General features: G+C 39.4%; 1 protein-coding gene across 2 annotated transcripts in view; it reads right to left on the bottom strand.

Moving 5' to 3' along the window:
* Positions 1–20,777, bottom strand: part of TMEM184B (transmembrane protein 184B) — a 50,329-nt gene extending 29,552 nt beyond the window's left edge. The window contains exons 1-3 of one of the 2 annotated variants that reach the window (XM_075182950.1): positions 20,535–20,777; positions 18,697–18,852; positions 5,898–6,131 (exon numbers count right to left, since the gene is read on the bottom strand). In XM_075182950.1, the coding sequence (XP_075039051.1) occupies positions 5,898–6,131; positions 18,697–18,747 (285 nt within the window). In that variant the 5' untranslated portion in view covers positions 18,748–18,852; positions 20,535–20,777. The remainder of the gene's footprint in view (positions 1–5,897; positions 6,132–18,696; positions 18,853–20,534) is intronic. The other variant, XM_075182951.1, reaches the window with a different exon arrangement.
* Between the last annotated feature and the right edge of the window lie 1,949 nt (positions 20,778–22,726).

Genomic DNA, 22,726 nt, shown 5'->3' with positions numbered 1-22,726 from the left:
TTGCTGCTGTCCATGGTGGAGACAACACTAGATATCATAATGATCAAAGGAAAACAAATTAGTATTACCGGTACAGACGAAAAGACAAAAGAAACAAGTGCATTTTGTGTGTGTGTGTGTGTGTGTGTGTGTGTGTGTGTGTGTGTGTGTGTGTGTGTGTGTGTGTGTGTGTGTGTGTGTGTGTGTGTGTGTGTGTGTGTGTGTGTGTGTGTGTGTGTGTGTGTGTGTGTGTGTGTGTGTGTGTGTGTATTGGGGATGGGTTGGTTTTATGTCTTAATATTTTCTATGCAAGTATTAACAGTAACAGATGGCAAACCTGACACAGTGTTGGTCTTTGTTGACAGGTGGTTATGTTTTGCATGATTTATGTTCGGGGTTTTCTCTCCCTTACTAGACACTATATTTCCCCCTATAACTCACTGTCCCTTTTTTTATACTTTTTCTTCCTTTATTTTGTTAAATCGTGAAACTTTGAAAACAATTTATATCTATAAAAAAAAAAAAAGTATTTTATGTGTGTGGGGAATAAGGATAATGAGAGCCCAAAACACCTATTTGGAAATAATTTCTTAAAACCATATAAACAGGACATCATCATAACAGTTATACACCTATACCCATTTCACTGCTATTTACCAGCACGGACGTCAGATTTTCACATCATAGTATATGTTCATACACAAAGTTATTTCATGTTACATTTTTATGTAGATACACTACTTATTTAGTGGATGTTTGCACTAGCTTGTCATATATTACCAAGGTAGGTTATACCATTTATATATATGTATATCAAAAAGCTTTTCATAGTCTAGGCTAAAATGCATGCAAACAGGGTTAACCCACATCGTCTCCAGCACACCTATCTCCTGTTGCTGGGTAATGATTATGTTGCTAAGGAGGCAGCAGTGTTATATGATCTGAAGATGCACCTGTCTAAAGACCAGGTGGAAATAGAGCCATTCACAGTTGTGGAAAATACAGACACAATATGTATATGTACTGAATTGTGTGGCATAATAGCACAGACTACAGAAATACATTTTTCAAATCTACATTTTTATTGCACTGGTCATTTTTCTACTCCATTTATTTATGTAATGTTTGTACAATAGATATTTTAATTTGGTTATTATTTTGATTTACTCTACTCCAACATCTATTGTTCCAATAAAGACTAACAATTAGAATAATTTTTAAATCACATATATCTAATAAGCTTATGAACAGCAGAGTAAGTATGTCCCATGGCTACATAGGTGGATGGAGGACTTTAAAATATTTGAGGCTTTCAAGTGAACCCATGATCTCCAAACCAGTTTGTCTAAAATGTTAATTTTATGTGTCTCAAACACATTTTACCTCACAAAACGATCCATAAACAAGTGCCAGAAATAAAAACAACTTGTGTGCACGTGACTTTACTGTCTCCCCCGATTTACTCCTTAATATGGGAATGGAGGACAAGCAGATGGCAGCATAGAGATCATTCATCACTATGGAGTAACATGTACATGAGCTCTTTAGAAAACCATGTTCTACTTTCCCCCATCCCTGCATGGGCATCGACTTCAGTAAAGCATCTGTGTATATATAGTCTGGTACTTCATAAATGAAGGATCTCCATCAAAACTTGTAACATAGGAAAGATGGAGATAAAAGTGGATGACTACACCTACACTATAGGTAAATACTATATATATCCAAATGTCTTGAATAGTATAATACACACATGTATTCAAAAATACTTGTTTTGTTTTGCATTGTGCTGCAGTGTGTTCCAACTGTGTTGATGTGTTCCTGTTGCACACATACATTTCATTTAAAATAAACATATATATGAAAATAATAAACACAGTAAATAAACTATATACAAATTAAATTAAAATACACCTCAATATTAAATAGTCCTTTCAACCTGCTTCCTGGGTCCAATATCTTCATACAATTGTTTTCATAGTAGACCACAATGGTGTAAATCATGTCATCAAGTTATATCAATTCTGCAGATGTGCCGATATTGTAATCATATCAGAAAGCATAAAAGAGGATTTTATACTCGCGTTAAATCCATTTCTCTGAGTCTATCTGGGGGACACAGCTTACCATGGGGTTGTATGAGGGAACTTGGAGTTGGCAGTCAAATAATTAACTTTCCTGCTGACTGGCTATATCCCCTCTGCAACCCTGTGTGAACATCAGTGTGTAATAAAAAAAGCCTGAAGCAGGGGGGACCACAACACCAAAAGAATAACCACAGAAGAGCAGAGGGGAAGGAACGCAGTGTCCCCCAGATGGACTCGGAGAAATGGATTTAACGCGAGTATAAAATCCTCTTCTCTTACCTCCACCTGGGGGACCCTTCTTCCCATGGGGACGTACCAAAGGACCCCTTAAGGGAGGGACCGCTCTGGCAGTCTGGTCCGCAACACTGTGCGGCTGAAACTGGCGTCCGGGGACGCAAATACATTGAACTGATAAAACCTAGCAAAGCTATGGACAGATGACCAGGTGGCCGCCTAGAGAAGCTGATCTGTTGAGACCCCATTATGCACAGCCCAAGAAGCCTCACTGAGCGGGTGGAATGGGCGGCAATACGAATAGGCGCAGGCTGATCGGAACAGACGTAGGCCTGCTTGATTGTGGATGTAATCCACCTAGCGATGGTCTGCTTAGAAACTGGCCAACCCCACTCCGTTGAACGCATTGGTTCAAAGGGGGGCCTCTGAAGCATGGTCAAAACCAAGTTTAGGTCCCAGGAGCCGTAGGCGTAACATAAGGGGCTGTATATGCAGGACCCCTTGAAGGAAGGTTCTTACTTCTGGAATATCAGCGATGTTCAGTTGTAAAAAGATAAATAAGGCTGACACCTGGATCTTTAGGGACCCAAGTCGCAGCATCCAAGCCATTGTGGCGAAAGGCTAGAATACAGGAAAGAGAAAAATTAGTCAAGTGGCAGAGTCTTCATCCGCACCACTTAATGGAGGTATGCCACACTCTGTAATAAATGTGGGCGGAGGTCGGTTTCCTGGCTCGCAGCATGGTGTCTACAACTCCGGAGGAAAGCTACCCTGCTTAGAATGTCTGTGGACCTGATGTGTCGGGGCCAATCGGAAACCCTCAGGCTTACCAGAAGCTGCCCAAGAAAGGCCAGCAACTTCTGGGGCTCTGTGAGTGACGGAAAGTCCCTCTGCCTGCTCAAGGGGCCCTACAGGAAGTAGGGAGACTAGCCCCCCCCCCCCCCCCCCCCACAGGATTTGTATCTGAAGAGTGTAAACTTTCATGCCCAGTCATCTCTTGAAGAGAGGTCTGAGGGGCTAAGGGAGTGAAAGGAACCTTCTCCTGGTCATATTCCAGCTGATGACTTTTGCAAAGCGACAGCCTGGCTTCAATTTAGGGTCATCGTTATGTGAGAAGAACAAGAGAGGGGGGGGGGGGGGGGGGTCAGAGGTGGATTTAAGAACAGCTATGCTGACCCCCTGGATGATCACCCCTCTGTTCAAGATCTGAAGGACGTCGCTCCAAGAATTCTGACCCACAGCAGGCTTCCCCCTACCCACACGGTCATGGAGAGGGGAAGGGTCCATCAGGCTGTCGGTTTGTCCGGGAGCCTGGGCTCTGCATGTTTTGTAGAGCTCTACTTTTCTGGGAATTACCTCTGGCCACAGAGGACCTGCCGTTAATGGTCTGGCCTCTTACCAAATGGACCCCCATCCCTGCAGGGATTGGTGAAAAGACCCAAACCACGGAATCCTAGGGTTAGGGGTACTCACCAGAAGGTACTTTACCTTCCGTGGCCTGAAAGAGAATATCTAATTCTGGGCCAAAAAGGGCAGAGTCCAAGTAGGGAAAAATCTCCAGATATTTCTTTGACTCTGCATCTGCACCCCAGGACCTGAACCAGAGAGACCTACGTGTCACTATTGCCGATGCAGAGATAGATGAGGAAACTGAGGCTGCATTTTGAGCAGCCTATATTTAAAGGAGCCCCAAGGCCTCCTTTAAATATAGAGCCAGGAAAAGATAAAAGAGTCTTGTAACCCTGCTACCAGCTGGTCAGCCAAGGTCTCCATTGTCTGGGCGACCCACGCTGAAGTCAACTTAGGTCTTAGTGAGGTGCCTGTCGCCAGGAAAATGGATTTAAGAAAACCCTCCACCCTAAGGTCAGTGGTATGAGGGAGTGCAGCAGAACTCGGCACTGGAAGAGTAGTACAGTGGGCGAACCCGGCCACTGGCATATCCACCTTTGGAACCTGTTTCCAGTGGGCCGTTTCTAATGTCTGCAGGTGATAAACAACTTACAATCTGGCTGCTTCCAATCTGACTCCGCTATCTCTGTAAAGTTCCACTGATGCCGGAAAACAAACAACAAAGTTTCCTGCACTTAAAGCGGCCTAGTTCTCACTGAAGTTCCTCTAGATCCAATAATTTCAATGTCTGACAAACTGCCACTATCATATCCTCAATGCCCTGACTCCCTGAGGGTTCAGCCATATCCCCCACCAGGCGGGATCAGAATCCCCAGGAAGTTCACCTTCCTCCACCGAAAAATCTTCTGAATCAGAAAGTGCAGAGGAGAGGATGAGTAGACCTATGACGCTAACAGCGTCGTGGTTGGGTTCTGGGAGTGTCCAGAAACCGATTCAACCGGTCCAGGCCTTTAACCAAGGACGTGGACTACACAGGCTCTCCTTGAGGGGGGGGGGGGGGGGGGGGGGATCTCCACCAGGTGGGCAAGCATCTGAATCAGTGAGACGCAGACTGCGCCAGTGCGACCGCCCATGCCGGTTCCTCCAGCTGCGGACAAGAACCCTGGGCCTGTTCACCCCGGACCCTTGCATCATCGTCCGAACAATCCATCCGTGTCAAACTGTCCACTAGGAAGCTTTACTTTACATTTAGAGAAGGTGTAATATTTAGTCCGGGGTGTCTTACCCTTGTCTGACATTGTTATATAACAAGGTAATACTCATACAACCCCATGATAAGCAAGATCCCCCGGTGGAGGTAAGAAATATAAATTGATAAAAATGAATAAGTTCTGTTTGCAGTGTGGTATGAAAAAGAGTGTGGAATTGTTTGCTGGTTTTTGCTGTGTTATAAATAGACAACACAAACCATGAAAGACCTTTGTGTATGTGTGGCAGTGGTTTTTACTACTAGTGCATGCTGTGAAAGCAACACCTCTAATATACAATTACTATTCATATGCTTATTTTATATGTGAAAGTTATTGTAACAGTAAAAATAACACTTTTCTCAAAAAATATACCACTGTGTGGACAAACTTTTTTTTTTATTAAATTACATCATCTAAAAATGTCAAATTCACGTTTCCCTTTAGCAACACCAAAGATCTTCCAGTGCTGAGAGCTACAAACTCTGCATAGCATTCAAGCTCCCTGATCCACCACAACCTGGATCCTATTTGATGGAGAGACAGCCTCAGTCACCACATGTTATATGGACATTCCTGTCTCAGTAAAATATGCTGTGTGTGCAAGTAGTGTACAGGTGTAGATAAAAGTTAACCCTCCTCTATAGAATCCTTCTGTTTTCCTAGGTGGGGTTATGCTAGAATTCAAAATCAGGGTGGAGTTCTCGGAAGATTACCGATGTATAGGAAATAAAAGTAAAAAGTAAACATAATTACATATGGAGTTTATAAATGTACAACATTTTGCATAGTACGCTGGTGAAGTAAATAATTAGACTGAGAATTAAAAATAAAATGTTCAAACTTTTGAAGCAGTTTAAAACACTGAAACAAAATTAAAAGTGCATTATTTTAAGAGAGACAGGTTAGCTGACGTAACACTCAACATAACAGACAATTTATAGAGACAAATCCCGCTGAACAAGCCGGTACATAATGAGGTTAGAGGAGGGCCAATTACCTGGTGGCAGGTGATGAGAAGTGCAGTCCAAACAAAGAACCCCGAGATGGCCTGAGCAGTGGTTGTCATCAGGAACATAGGCTGCTCTATGGTGAAAGGTTGCTCTTCTAGTGTCCTGGAGAAATTCAGACTGCCAGGGGTTGCACTGCTAGGAATGCTTGCAGCAGGCATCCCTTTGACCGTGCCTGTACCCTCCTGAGAGAGGTCACCTAAACTGGACATCATCATTGTGTCCTGGAAGAGAGTGAAAAACAGTCAATGAACAGAAGCCACAAATAGCTGGATATTTGCACAAAGCCACAAGTGATGGGAAGAACAAAATTTTAGATAGGAAAGAAAACCAGAGCCACTAATGGTATATACTTCTGCTCACAGAGCAAGACAGATACACTGATATGATGTCTATGTGTTCAGTCCACTACCAGGAAAAGTAGACAATCTGTGGAACTAATAACCATTGGGACGGTCATACCAGAGATAGTGAGTAGTTTACTAGTTCTAGTATGAATCCACCACCCAAAAGCACAAGCTTAGTATAGAGTAAATTTTCATGTACCAGTAGGTGTAGTATGCATAAAGCAGACTGTGATTAAAGCCTATGGATTACCCATGTTATTTGATAGTGGACCGTTAACAAAAAAAAAAAAAAAAAAAGGAAGCATGTTTCTGGGCCCACATAAACTAAAACAAAAGAAGCGTTATGTCCCTGTTCTTCAGAATAGCTCACTGCAGTGTGACCCACTTACACCCACCCTGAGGATTTGTTCATTAACAGCACCAACAAATATCTGCCAGTTTAACTCAGGAGCTGCACTAATTGCATGAAGGTAACTATTTTTCCCCTATTTCTGACAATGTTCAGAAAATCACATTTACATCAGTATGCTGCAAAAAGAACACCCCATCTACCATTTATAAAAGTTGTTAAAAAAATTGAACTAGTAGACAAAGTACAGAATAGGTTATGAAGCCATCTCGGAAATGGAAAAATAGGTCTGATCATGACGTGACAAAACTTTCTGGTAATGAAGCAGTTAATGAATTAAGTCTTTTAATGATATTTCCCAGAATAAATTCTGCCTGCAATCATGACGCATGTGATCTGTTTGGCCATCTGTAATGGCTAGTCATAAATGACACGCTTGCATCCGACAGCTAAGGAAAAACAAACAAACAATAAAGCATCAAATTGTTATCTCCGCACTCCCTTATAACCAGTAACACACATATGAACTTTTAGATATTTCCCTTGAAGTTGATCTGTCACTGGAGAAAGCAGTTTGGTGATTTAAAATAAAATAAAATGGTTTACCAATATAAACCAATTTTACACCCATTTGTTCACAAATGAGAGGCACCCAACTGGATAACTAAATTGGCAATTATGATTGTGCCAACATCCCACCACCTGCCCCTCCTCTTTGTCAATTCTCTCAAATTGCATGATTAAAAAGTCAAAAGACAGACAAGTCTCTCTAGTGCTAGCCTCCCAGCTCCTTCCAACTGGTAGAGGCGTCATAGAAGAGAGATGATAGCATTGTCACATTTCCCTTTTAGCCTAATGGGAGCACTACAATGCAGTCCCTCATTTTGGGAAATAGGTAGGTGTAAAATTGGTTTTATTTTCAGATTCACAAAAAGACAAAACAAAAACAGCTCCTGTCCGCTTCCATATTAAAACAGGTTTTTTTCGCTCCATATATTGCAATATATTGTTGACAGTTGATGAGGTTGAAAAAAGACACCAGTCCATCAAGTTCAACCTATTTTGGATCTCCTGCGATCCTGCACTTATATTTGAAATTAATCCAGAGTAAGCAACCGCCAATCTGTTTCAATTGTGAAAATCCCCCCAGACTCAATATTGCAGTCCTATTTTTACCCTATATCCACTACTATCCTTCATTTTAAATTAACGCTAAAAATTTGTCTAACCCTTTCTTAAACATATCTATTGAATCTGCCATCACAAGCTTCCCTGGCAATGAATTCCATATCTTGACTGCCCTTACTGTAAAGAACCCCTTCCTTTGCTGGTTGTGAAATTTCCTCTCCTCTAACCTTAGGGGATGACCACGTGTCCTGTGTATGGTCCTTGGGGTAAAAAGTTCCCATGAAAGCTCTCTGTATTGACCCCTAATGTATTTGTACATAGTAATCATATCTCCCCTTAGACGCCTCTTTTCTAAAGTAAACATGCCTAAACTGGCTAACCTTTCCTCGTCATATTAACCTGGCTATCTGCAACAAAGTGATCAATTGTCTGACCAGTTTAAAACTAATAAAAAATTGAATAAGTCCCTCCATCTGTTGTCAGGGGATAATCTGACAACAGATGGAGGGAAGCAGCAAACAAGAAGTGCTCACCATCATTAGTATAAAATACAAGCAAGTAATCTTTAGCACTTTCCCATGGCAAACTATATCAATACTGTTATCTATTTTTTCATTTAATGTTTAAGTAGCAATTAGTGTGCAATATCCTGAAAGTTCTTAAACATATTGTGTGCTAGGAGAGTGCTAAGGGGAAAAAAAAAAAAAAAAAAGATTACAATCCTAGATTACATGTGGGTACACACCTCCTTGATATACACGCTACACGCTAATGTGAGTAAACACTCTTTCAAAAGAGCCCCATACAAAGCGATGATTCATATCAAAAATGTTTTCAGTATGACTAGAAACCGGACAACACAAACTCAGATCAATCAAATGAATATTACTCAAGTGAAGTTATCAGATTGTCAGCACGGCACAATCCATATAAACTAATCACTTACATGACCTAATGCATAGTTCTATGATGATACAATTGTAAAGTCTCATTAATAAAACAAAGCTAATTGTAACCCAACCTGAAACAATGCAGTATTGAAACAATGACATTCTGCAAACAAAATGCTCACAATGTTAATGTTGATTCAATTAGACTAACTTCTTGTAAGTAAATATGAACAAATATATTGATTTAAAGCACTTTTAAGCAATGTGATATAGTTAATCCATTTCCAACAATTAATTTATATGCTATATAAAATACTGTGAACTAAATATAGGTTGCAGTTTCCTCTTTATGGTTTTAAGCAAATATTCCTCCTGTCCACAAGGGAGAGATGTTCTTTCAGCCTTGGGTGATAAGCAGCACGGCATCCCCATTCATTACTAAATGCACATATACAGACTGTGTCATAGGACATAAAAACAAAGCACAATAAAACCTACTTATACATGCTGTACACATGTACGCACAGACACAAACTAAGGTGACAAATGCACCTACTGGTCTTTGCTATTTTTAAACAGACACCCAGGGGTCTATTTACTAAGCTGCGGGTTTGAAAAAGTGAAGATGTTGCCTATAGCAACCATTCACATTCCAGTTATATATTTAGTGCATTCTACAAAATGACAATTCGGATTCGGACGCACGGGTCCCAGCACCGCGACATCATGGATGTCTGTGAGCAGAAGTCCATGATGCTGCAGTACCGTATTGGCACTTTATAGGTGCAGCCGCGAATCCCAATTGAATATGCCCCCTAGAATCTGATTGGTTGCTATAGGCAACATCTCCACTTTTTTCCAACCCACAGTTTAGTAAATATACCTCTTTGTCAAAGAACAATGAGAGGTTATTGGGGAACCTATGCTGCTTTGGCAAGGAAGCTTGTCTTTCGCAATGAAAATGCTGCAACGAGTTGGTAAATGAGTCATGTGTCCTGGGTGAGATCACTCGCTGCTTAGGATCACCTATAGGTAAACCCTACGTTTGTTTTATATATTTATTTTAGGCTTTCTATGGTGTAATGTACACTAAAAAGCTAAAACGTGCCAAGATAAAGCCAGTGTTAGAGAGGGGACTGCTATATAATCATTTGAAAAGTGAAATAATGAATTATCTGGAAATATAATTCACTCTTCAGTGATTAATACAACAGAAATCTCAGAGGAGGCATTTGATTTGTTAACATTTAATCCTCAGAGAGATTTATGTGAAGCTTTTAGTGTATGGAGAACAGGATTGTGGGATTTGCAAAATTAAAGTATAACGGTTCCCTCTTAACAAAAAGAAACAGGGCTCATTAAGCTCTAGAAGACACAGCTAAAGCCTCCAACATCAAATTGCAGAGTCTTCAACAGAAAGCTGACATAATGCAAATGTAGTGGGCACAATAATACAAGTTGATTCCTCTATGCAAATATTTAAAAATCAAGTTTATTTTGTAATGCATACAAAATCTAAATGGTGAAAAAAATTGACATCTATATGTTCTTGCTCAACCATAGTATATTTATTTTTAAACACTAATGTATGCAATATGAGTTTTGTTGGAGGAGATGTACTTGCATTATTTGGCTTAATTGCATATTCACACCTGCACTGTTTTATCAAAGTCTAAAATTAAGACATTCTTGTGACCAGGCTATTCATGAAACGATTTCAAAGTATTGAAGACCAGCAATTTAAAGTTCTTAACAATCCACACACAAAGTTACCAGTCTTCCTTTTACTGGCATAAGCAGTTGCTGCATCTCACATTTGCTAGTCCATATTGGATTATTCAACCATGGCTAGTCCTGTACTCCTTCCAACATGACTGTTTTCTCCAGTTCATTATTTTGAACCAGAAACACAGAAAACACACCCAGCAGTCGCTAACCTAGTTTCTGAATAATCCTAACCTTTCCCCATATCTGTCTCTTATGCATGGCTACGTTTCCTCCCCTCTACACACTACCTGCCCCACTGTCTTACCCGTCAGGCTTCATGACAGATAACTCAAGGACACTGCACTTTTTGGGAGAGGACATAGCCAAACTGAATTGGCTAAGGAGAGAGAGAGATAGAGATCTCTCTATCTAAAAATAGGAAGCACTCACAGGGCTCTTCAAAATTGTAAGGAATTTATTCCATAATAAATAAAATAGAAAAGGGTTGAGGGCTGTGTGAAGCTCAAAACGTCACCCTCTTCTTCTGGCATAAAGCCTTTATATATTACTTAAGTATATACACAAATATACATTTCCATCTAATAAGCCGTTGAGACTGGGCGTACCAACACTAAATATGTTGGTGTTTGTGAGCACTTAAAGTTGTATATTTAAGATAACTAATACAATAATTGTGATAGTGGAATGGAACATAGATTATTTTAAGTAGATTGTGTTTTCTCCTCTTTCAAGTTTTGTTTTTATGTATTAATTTAGATGTAAAACATGTGCATCTAGTGAGTTGTGGGAAATGGTAATATTAATTGCTTGACATTTGTTCCAAGTACATTCAATGTAAGTTTATAAAAAATATTACTTTAATCAAATAAAAATACATAATCATAATAACAGGGGCTTGTTATGAGCTCTCCTCTGCTGCGAGTTCAAACTATGGTAATAGGGATAATTGATACTCTATTGATTGTGTAATAAACGTTTCCCCTCCCAAAAAAACAACTAATCCATTACCAAGATATACCATTCAGAGATGTTTTTTCCGATACTTTAAAAGGGCTAAAGACGAGCATGCTATGAACATGGCATGAAATAAATCTAACTTTGCACAGGCTGTTAGTGGGCACTGAGGCTGCTTTATCCAAAAATTTTAAAATGAAACACACACACAAAATGACTTGTCAATGACAGTACTGGAACCAGTACCACCAGTAAGTCCATCGTACCTATCAAGCTATATCATTTGGCCAATGAGTGGTCCTTTTGTCAATTCAACACTACCTTTTTTTTTGCTTGCATATATATATATATATATATATATATATATATATATATATATATATATATATATATAGTCAACCATAGTTTTTCCTTTAACCACAATGCCCACCATTGGCAGTCTTAGGGTGTCTATTTTAGACACAACTGTCAATTCAGGGTATATGGGAGTAAACGGCAAATCACACAGATCTTATCAGATGCTACATTCAGCTGGACAGTTTATCATTCGACTATGCTAGTGACGCTCTGTAAGATTGCGCTGTTTACCCCCAAAAACTGTTGTTTCATATCTGTCTATTCCGTGAAGCCACAAGCTTTTTTTCCCCCTTGTTAAAAAGATTATAGTGATAAACATTAAAACTGAAACTATAGTTGAAGATCATACAGAATTTGACCCTTTCTAGTGCTCTGTGTCCTGTAAAGGATTACACATAATGTGGCTGTGCTAGCCCCATCTCTTATATAGAAACACACACAACTGGGCCAGCTCTTAGCCCTCTGAATGAAACTCAGCACGAGGGGATTAAGCAGAAAAGGCCTGGCCTGTTTCAGGCGTGATCAGGGTTTGCTAGAGAATATGGGTCAAAACAAGCAAACACAAAACAAAAAAGGATTAGAGCAGAAACACATAGAACCAAGCAGGCACTGGCTGCTAATAAAATGGTTTTATTGATATTTACTTAATTCACAAAAACATTTTAAGGGATGCAAGAGAGACTAGGGAAAACAGAATAATTACACAAACATACATTGTGAGGCAGAAAGAAACCTATAGGTCTATCTACCCTGTCCCTCTGTGTGTGCACTTTTGTTTACAGTTTGTATTCTTTTGGGAGGGGGGTGAAGGGGCAAATAGTAGTTCTTGACCATAGCAATATGTTTTCCCACTCATTTGTGCATTATTTTACTATACAAGTACCCACTACAACTGCTGGGAGACCATCTCATGACTATCATCCTTCCTTATGTTAACTTTCAGTTCTTCTCCCTCCAAATACAAAGCGTGTCCCTACTTTGTTCTAGAAATCCTTTGCCTTCCTGAGCTCTATTAATACTGGTGGTCATAAATGCCCATCATATCAGTACCTTCTCTCCTCTAAGCTGCATATGTTCAGCTCTTCAAGTGTCCCCTGATAAGTTTTGCTGTGCAGCTCACACACCAGTTAGTAGCTCTTCCTCAAATTGTATATTATCTTTTTGTAGATAGGGCGTCCAGAACTGTACACCGTAAATGGAGGTGAGTTTTTACCAGTGACCTTTACAGAGGCGATATAGTTACAGTTGATGTGAAGTGTGAGGTGAGAACTCCAAGGTCCCTTTCCTGTATTGTTGACATTACATCACCATTCATGTTGTAAACGACTTTCAGGGGGGAAAAGATTGATTAATCCATTTGACTTTTTTTTTTTAAGTGTCATTAACGTCCCTGTTATTAATGCGAGACTCACAGGTCTAGTTATTCAATTGATCCCTACTGCCTTTATTGTAGCAACGGACCTACATTTGTCATACTACAATCAGCTGAACTAAAACATAACAGCAACTCTGCTAAGTGTGTTGTTAATGACACTGCAAACACAACTCTGTGATTTACTACTCTTGCAAGTATACCATCTGGACCCATAAACTTATCCACCTTTTACTTTTAGAGTTCAAGTAGCACCACTTCTGTATTAAATAGATATCCACCACTCCATTATTTAGCCTTACCGTATCTCCTTTTGTTTTCTCCACATTTACGAATGTATCTAAGCAGCAATTTGGTCGCCAGTTTTTGCTGACTATGGAATCTTCTTTGGTTTGCACTTTAGCATGTTTTATTGTGATTAGTCTCAGAATAGCTCGATATTCTTTTTTTTAATCTTCCTTTGAGTGGGTCTTACTATATTACTTAAATCCAGTTTTCTTGGCACTTATAACTGCCACTTCCTTGGAGAACCATACTGGCTCTCTCTTTGCTTTGTTTTTATGAACATATCTGGCATAAAAGTTCTGTTGCATTTAATAACTGCATTGTTGTAGTTTATTCTGCTACTCCTGCGCTCCATCTACCAACCACCAGAGAGTCATTTCTTATTTCTACAATCTAAAACCGTTGTTATGGTGTGGTTGTGCTTTATTGCTGCTTGCAATTTGCTTTGTCCTGAGCGCACCTTCTTTTTCCCCCCTTCTAATGTAAATTAAACCATGCTGACTGACTGATGGTCACTAGACTAAACTTTCTCTCCTACAGACATATTTGATACCAAGGGCTAGATTTACTAAGCTGCGGGTTTGAAAAAGTGGGGATGTTGCCTAAAGCAACCAATCAGATTCTAGCTGTCATTTTGTAGAAGGTACTAAATAAATGAAAGCTAGAATCTGATTGGTTGCTTTAGGCAACATCCCTACTTTTTCAAACCCGCAGCTTAGTAAATCTAGCCCCAAGTCTCCATTCTTGGACTGTTATTTTGCGTTTAGGTAGCCTAGATAAAAGCTTGAGAGATGCCTTATGCAAGCAATCCAAAATGACACTACTGCTGTCTGATTTGGCAATTTTCAGATTCCAGTCCATATCAGGCATATTGGAATCACCAGTTTATCGACATGTCAGTTATGTTCTCTAATAATAATCCATCCAACACCTAATCTTCTCCTGGTGGTTTTTTTCGTATTTGAAAAACACCCAGCACCATTTTCTAGAGCTACCGAAATATTCCTATCTGCAGTGCCCTGTATTAGGGGCAGATTCAAATAGCTGCACTGTTTTTTTAAAACAACGTTGCTGCGCATTATTACCGCTACTACGGTAATTTATGCACCAATTTTTGCTCGCAACTGAGATTTTTTGTCAAATCCCGCAGCCACCTTGCTCTGAAAAACAATGTGGCTAATTAAACCTTAAGGGGCAGATTCAATCTTATTATTTACAAATAAAGCAACGCCACCCACCTTTGTCCCTTAGTTTTTTTTTCCTGGTTACCTTATTTAGAAAAGACAACGTCCTATTCACGGCCATCATTGTACCATGACAGTATAGCTGATAACGAAACTATCCCTTGTTTAAAAACTGAGGAGTGCAGAGAATGGCAGAGACCACATACAACTTGAAATTGATTATTCTCTTTATCAAGCATGTTTTTTTTTAGCTCTACCAACCCTACTCCAGACATGCGCCCTCCCTTACGGACAGCAATGTACAGCATTCAATTGGAAGCAAATATGGATTGGAAATCCACCACTCCTTCCTCTATATTTACCTTAGTAAATATAACTTAATAGCATTTAAAAATAATAGATTTTTTATTTTATAGAGTTGGTTCTGACCTGCAATTATGCTCAGGAAAAATTAGATGCATCATATTCAGAAGTGAATCGCTCCTGTGTGGAGTGTTCCCACATAACTTCAATGTGTCGCATGGGAGCAACATGGATGCAGTCTGGCTCCTGCCACCTCCACCAACTTAATATTAAAATGTCCCAGGGCTAAGAACGATCTAATTTGTTCTGTGAAATGTAATTTTGTTGTAGACTTGCAGTAGCAAAATAATGCAACATTACGTTCCTCTGAGGCAAGCTTTCCATACCAGGTTCTTCTTTTTAGGAGAGGGAATTTAATCAGGAGTCCTTACCGCCCTGGTACATAAAGGGTGTAACCATCAATATATTGAGCTTTCAAAAGACGAACTAAGTTTTTAAAATTCTCCATATGAAAAAAAAATATGCTTCACTGTTCAGCAGCAAGACATCATAACTTCCATATAACATATGCTCCACGCTAGGAAAGTAGGTGTGTAACAATTTTGTTTCATCATTTACTCATAAATAAGCAATTCTGAGGCATGTTCCAGCAGAAACCATAAAGCTTTCAAGCATTATTTTGCCCAAAATGCCAGGTGGTACCAGACAATTGCAAGAACGTGGTTTACATGTTATCAGTTTAGTGCATGTCAACTTCACAAGCAGGGGTCAATATCTACACCTGTAAACTTCAGCAAAGATCCTACATTTTGCTCTATGATGAAGAATTGAACCCAACCAGTACAACAGAAAGCACAGATAGAAAATATTAATATACCATTTCCCCTGGTTATTACAGAAATGCTGAAGTCTATGGTCAGTAAAGCAAACAATTAGCTAAACAAACATTGCTATTCCAGGTTAAAAGTATAAATATGCACCTGAACAAAACTATTATACGATAAAAGGGACTCAAAAGCAATAATTTATTTGCATGCAGGGAATATACTGGCAATTTTAGTTGTAGCAACTGGAAATCTCTTCACAGCGCAACACAGTTTTGCCAAGGTTTAAAACTGCTCCTTCGAGCTGGACTTACTGTTATCTCTAAATGAGACTCAGGGGTAAATATATTAAGCAGCGGTTCTAGCAAATCGCCAATATTCCCTGACTTTTCCAGCATATTTTAAAACGGCATTGGGTTTAAGGGCAATATCGGCAATTTGCTAGAATCGCTACTTAATACATTTACCTCCCAGAATGTGATTTGCCTATTAAGTTAGATAAGCCTCTCACTTTTCTTTTCTAGTAACATGCACCCGGTTGTAACAGTAAGTATTTACCAAGTCCCACCCAAAAAAACATCCAGTAAGAAATTAGTATTTATTTAAAATAACCTCTAATATTTCTGAATTTATACCAAAAAACTACTTATGCATTTAAATGTTTGAAAACACCCCCTTTGTTTAGATTTGTGCATGTTTTATTTTCTATTAATATATTTAATCTTAGTGCGAGTCATATTTGACAGTGTTGAGAACCCCTTAAATCTATCTGAGGAACCTAGGTGTTCGAGAATCTAACTAAAAGTTCAATGGCTCAATGCTCCAAGCAATGCTGACAGAATCACTAAGCCCAAATGCAAGCCAGTATAATAAAATTAGCAAAAAAATAAAAAAAGACTAAAAATGCAATAGTTTATAAAAAAATGTTTTATAAACAACGTAATTTGGCAAAAATGGTGTCCTTTCTAGACAGTTTGTACATTTGCTTTCATTTGGAAATATAGGAGTTTCAGATTTCAAGCATAAAAACTTTACTTGTGCAGGTATTGTAGCAAAAAACATCATCATGCCTTATATCATCATCATCATCATCATCATTTATTTATATAGCGCCACTAATTCCGCAGCGCTGTACAGAGAACTCACTCACATCAGTCCCTGCCCCATTGGAGCTTACAGTCTAAATTCCCTACTATAGACTCACATTCACACACAGACAGACAGACAGACAGAGAGGGGTAGACTAGGGTCAATTTTCGATTGCAGCCAATTAACCTACCAGTATGTTTTTGGAATGTGGGAGGAAACCGGAGCACCCGGAGGAAACCCACGCAAACACAGGGAGAACATACAAACTCCACACAGATAAGGCCATGGTCGGGAATCAAACTCATGACCCCAGTGCTGTGAGGCAGACGTGCTAACCACTAGGCCACTATGCATAATAGTCACACCAAACAGGTGTTGGTCTCCCCTGTACAAAACCAGCATCATCTTGCATGTAGCCCAGTTGGACCAGCATCTGTTTAAATCCTGCCTAGACATAGACAACACTTGCAGAGAAGGTAACACAAAATGAACTGTGAAGCGGAAGACTCAAACAATCCTAAAGCTGCATAGCAGCATCTGATAGCCAGACAAACTAAATTGAACAGAACAAGGCAATTCTGTATTTTATACATTAAAGCTTAGAAATACCTTATGTATGAATCAAACACATTTATTGGAAAGTGGACAAATTTAAAAAATACAGTTCTATAAAATTTTACACCTGTTGGGAGTAACTGAACCGTATACTTCCATACACCTGCTGTATATATGTTGCAATTGCATAAATGAATGACCCCAATAAATTATCTGCCTCTATTTGCATCTGTTGACTACATCAATATAAAGAGACCAGAACGTTTCATGTGCCACCCAAGCTACCCGGCTCCCACTTACATCAAAGAAAAAGATGTCTAAATTTGTGCCATTTGAAACAGCTGTTCCATTGCTATGACAACATGTTTGCACAATATACACAAATATATTCCTATATGCTGAATTCAATTTTTGGATGAGGACTTTCAAAAGGTGTAGATCAAAAGCAGTAAAACCCATATCCACTCAAAACACAGGCATGAAAGAAACACAAACATAGAACCTTAACTAAACAAAGAATCTCTTTCTAGTTCTGTCACAGGTGATTGCTCACTGCTTAAACACACAGAAGTGTAACATAGCCAGGTGTGTTGCATATTACCTCCAAAGCAGCTCGGTAATAAAAGTTACAGGAAGACAATTAGCTGACAGGTGAGCTAAAGCTCGGCAAACTCAAATATGCAAGGAATCCGATTTCACACGGCTGCTAGAGTAGTATTATACGGACAAGAGTGAAACCTTCCATTTAACAAACATCATAAAGAATGAGTGGAAAAAAAAAAAAGTAAAACACAAACAATATTGGCAGTTATATTTTTGGGGTGTAAAATGGAGCACCAAATATATTATTTCAAATAGTAGCCGTTCATTTGATCCTCAACCAATTCATAACCATGACAATATTTTTTTTGGTTGCACCTGTTTCATCAGTAATAATTTTTATTTTTTTAATCAAATATAAGCTTTATTTTGGATTTCTCTGAAGAAACAGGGCTTTCTTTTGATGGTATAACAGACAAACTTCTTTTTAGTCCATTTTATAGTGGGTCCAGGGATTACGGAAGAGCAGATAGTGTGTCCTGGTGACACACACTAAACCACACTGGGGTCTTAATCAAGAGATCAAGGGATACGCTTTATCAGTGCAACCAAAGAAAATCTATTACACACAAGAGCTAAGATTTCCTTGTATCCCTGACACAAAGTAACATTACTAGTTTAACCATCACACAGCAAAACTGTGAAGTGTGGTGTGGTCTGGTCATGAAGGTATAAATTAAACATGAAGGGATTGTGAAGGAGTTAACATTTGCCAATTTAATGTGTGTTATAACACTAGTTACAAAAACACACACTCATTAACGCCCTATGAAATTGCCATTACAAAGTGACAGGATGTCACCTGTGAAGAGTGGAGTTCTTACCTGTGAAACTGGAGGCTCAGCTAGTTGCCACAAAGCGAGCAGGAAGAACATTAGCAAAATCTGTTAAGAGCCTATAACACGCCTCCAGCACATCAGGACCCCATTAGTGCGAGTTGAAGGTATATGCCCCTTACTTCTGAAAGACGTTCAATGTTCCTAAACAAAACATAAGATATTGAGAAAATAAGTTATGAATTTTATAAAAATAAAATTTAAAAGATTTCCCACAACCACAAATCCAGCCAATATAAACCAACTCAATGGAGCTAAAAGGGATATTCAGAATCATGTTGTCCCAGGATAAGATTTATTCTACTTTGAAAACCACCTCCTACTGACAGAACAAGATCTGAAGCTCTACTCAGAGGTGTGAAGATTACATATGTGCCATAGGAGAATTAGGCTGATTGGTATCTAAACACAAAAGGTCCATTTCTTTTAAAACAAAAACAAAGTTAAATGTCTTAAAATATATATATAATCATAATGTAACTTCACAGTCTTCTATTATTTATAAACCAACAAACATGTCACATATTGCAGACTTTAATGTTTATGATCTTTCAAAAACATTTACAGTGAAGTCCATTAAAATATAGCTTTTGTCTTCATAATAATAAAAACATTCCTCAATTCACTAGATAGAAAATTTTACAGGAAGTAAAGCCCACCGGCTCCAACAAAGATTCTCACTAAGCAACTTGAGTAAAGGCCTCATTTAAACATATAAAATATTTTACATGTTAAGTTACTATTTCACATCTCAATTGTTGCTTTTTCTCAGTTTAGGATTTATATATCTCAGCATTCCTCATAGATCAGGCTGTAGCTAAAAGAAATAAAGGAAGATATGGTGGTAATTACAGGTGCCTGAAATCCCCCCTCTAAACTAGAAAAACTTTAGCACTACACACGCACTTGTACTGGTTCCTTTTTGCAAAGTACGTCATAGTATTTGAAGAGTATGCAAACACATATCTACAAGCCTTAAAATGCTTCCTCAAAACTTACCTCTTCATGCTTTTGCCTACCCTACCCCCCAATAGATCCTCATATGTCCACTCCCTTTATTTCTTCCATTTACCTGTGTCCTGTTTGCACCTATTGTCTCTCATTACCTTCTCCCTCTAGAATGGTCCTATTTCTCATGTCCATCCACCTCATATGACCCTGAAGTCACGTCTTAAAGCTGAATCTTCTGGTGTTTGTTCACAGACAGGCCTGACATTGCTACCAGTATCTGCGCTAGATGTAATTGCCATCTCATGACTAGCCATGTACATGTTATCATGTTTAATTGTATTCATGTGTCTGTTATTATGTTTATTATATTCATGTCATAAGATGGATTGTCCAGCACTATGGAATCCGAAGCAACCTATGACTAAACATGCCGATGATAATACATATTATTTAGATAAAAGGTAATAATACCCCTAGCTATAAATCCTGCGTTTGCCAGAAAGTTCCCATATAATTTATATTTTATCATAGGTCTGTGGAAAGCTGGTTTGGGTACAGCAGCTTTAATGTATTGGCTATTTAACCAGTGGGGTGAAAGAAGGTATGGATGTTAAACTCCGTCATGGATACAAGTTGGCTGCTCCAAACACAAGGGGAACTCCGTCCTTGTAAGACTAGCGCACATCCCTGCGCAACAGGCGGGCCCCAGACACTCAGCCAATCACAGACCAGTGTTCAAGGTACTGAGGGACCCCAAATAAGAGCGCGAAGAGGTCGTGTGCAGGGGGCAGCCAATCAGCAGCGACCACCCAAACTAAGCCTACACCTGAGCGCACTCTATTCACATATCGACAGCGAGCTTGACGCATCCTCACCCAATCTGATCAGAGCACCGAGCATTCCAGAGCCGCACTGGTAGGGTCTGACACTGGACGAGTACTCGGTAATGATCCTGGTGCAGTAAATGGCCGGGAAGGAGCGGAGCTCATACAGTACAGTAGGCAGCTGTGTGATGTGAAGCCTCCGGATCCGCTATTCCGCGCATGCGCCGCATGTTGGCATCCTACCCGTGTCTGCCTAGCTCTGTTTGCATGGCGACATCGGAGGAAAAGAGCGAAGTGTGAACGTCATTGAATCCCTGCAATCTCCGCCCAGTGGTATGGGTGGGCGTGGCTCTGATGTGACGTCAGCGCCTATTTAAAGGGATGTTACGTTCTGGTGCTCTGGGTGGCGTGAGACGTCAACAGATGAGGATATAGTGATACATATGGTGCGCAATTAACTGTATAGTCAGTTTTGTGTATTACATGAATGTTTGAGGATTAGGAATAACATTTATTTTTTGAAGACTTGGATTCTTAAGCATTTAGGAGCATATTTAACAAGCACCTTTTTTATTCACTTTTTATTCCTTATGCAATGATAAGGAATGAAAGTTCGTGATGAATATTCTTCTTTTGGAACAGTAGTCACGAAAAACTGCTGTTTCTGTGAGGAACTATGGGGCATATTTAAGAAATCACGGTAGTGCACTATCGTGCACTTACCGTGGAAATCAGGTCCCGATGTGCCCTCCGCAAATTTATTAAAGGTGCATCGCAGCAGATATCATGGATATCTGCTGCTTTGTACTCCTCATCGTTTTTGCGAGCAGTCACCATTCAACAGTATGGTGACTGCTCTGGCCGCAATCTAACAAGTCCCGGAAAAATTTTTTTTTCGGGAACTTGTCATGTTAATGTACACCAGCTGAAGCTTATCAAAATTGAAAAAATCCAATGCTGTCAGCTCTGCTCCGAAGAGCAGAGCTGGACAGCGCATGTGTGGAGGGATCACATGATCCCTCCATGTCACTCACAGTTCTCGTTGCAGAGACAGAGCGGGGATCTTTGTGCGCATGTGCAGTTCTTCAAACTGCACATGCGTAATTGAAGAATGAAGAGGAACGAAGAACACCTGGAAGAGATCCTGAGACAGCGTGTCCCGAAGAGGGGGGTAAGTATGATTTTTTTTTTATCACAGAAACAGCAGTTTTTTGGAACTGCTGTTTCTGTGATCCGTTTTTAATAGATTTGAGAAATAGTTCAATCCTTATCCATCCTCTATGGTCACTATCAAAGAGTGGGCACTTTGCGATAGTGACCAGAGGGGAGAGTAGGTAAGATTCGGTGAGGTGATTTCGAAGATCCCTCTACCGCAATGCTCTCTCTATAAGCTTCAATGGCTAACTTGGTCATTGGGTACAAGTTCAGAAAATCTTTGACGGGGACTGCTATTGAAAATGAAAACAGTGGGACTGCAGCAAATATCGGAGATATCTTCTGTGATCCCCTATTGATGAATGAGATACTTAAAATGTGGCTATCCCCTGAAAACTGCTGTTTTTGGTGGGGATTTAAAAAAAATAAAGAAAAAAATAGAATAAATAGGCTCCTTAAATGAATAACTAAAGTTGAGCAGTAGATTAACCACGTTGTGACTGTTTTATGGTGTGTCCATTTCCTAGTTTCATTGTTTACCAAAAAATATATTTTTCTTTGGAAAATAGGGCTTTCTGTTGTTTGTAAATGTTGTTGCTTTACACAGCAAGCCCATTCATTTACCTACAAATGTAATCAGATAGATTTCCTGATTATGACAGTAGTGCCAAACAAATAAGGAAATGTGTCTTTAAGCCTTTTCAGACTTCACAGTTTGAGTATCAAATGTTTTGTCACCTGATGAAAGGCAAGAGTTGTATGTAATTTTTGTATATGTGGCATAATTGTAATGGATATGGTGCAGGTCTAGTATTGTAATTACATTAGTACTTAGGTAGATAATTGAATATTATTAGACACTTACATTAACGAGCCGAGAGAGCTGGGACAGCAGCTTCCGCAGTTTAATTCAACCTACCTTTAATCCTTTATTATTATCTTGCCCACCCACACAGCCTTGTAGAGAAGGAGTGTTCCGCTGCTTCTCCACTATCCAATCAGGGACGGATCTAGACTTTTCTTTGTGGGGCTGTTTATTAATCAGGACTCCTCCCCTCTCTAGTCCTGACTCCTCCCCCTCTTCAGTC

This window comes from Mixophyes fleayi, chromosome 8 (genome assembly GCF_038048845.1).
Source record: "Mixophyes fleayi isolate aMixFle1 chromosome 8, aMixFle1.hap1, whole genome shotgun sequence".
NCBI classification, from domain to species: Eukaryota; Metazoa; Chordata; class Amphibia; order Anura; family Limnodynastidae; genus Mixophyes; species Mixophyes fleayi.
This window is presented reverse-complemented; position numbering and strand designations above follow the sequence as displayed.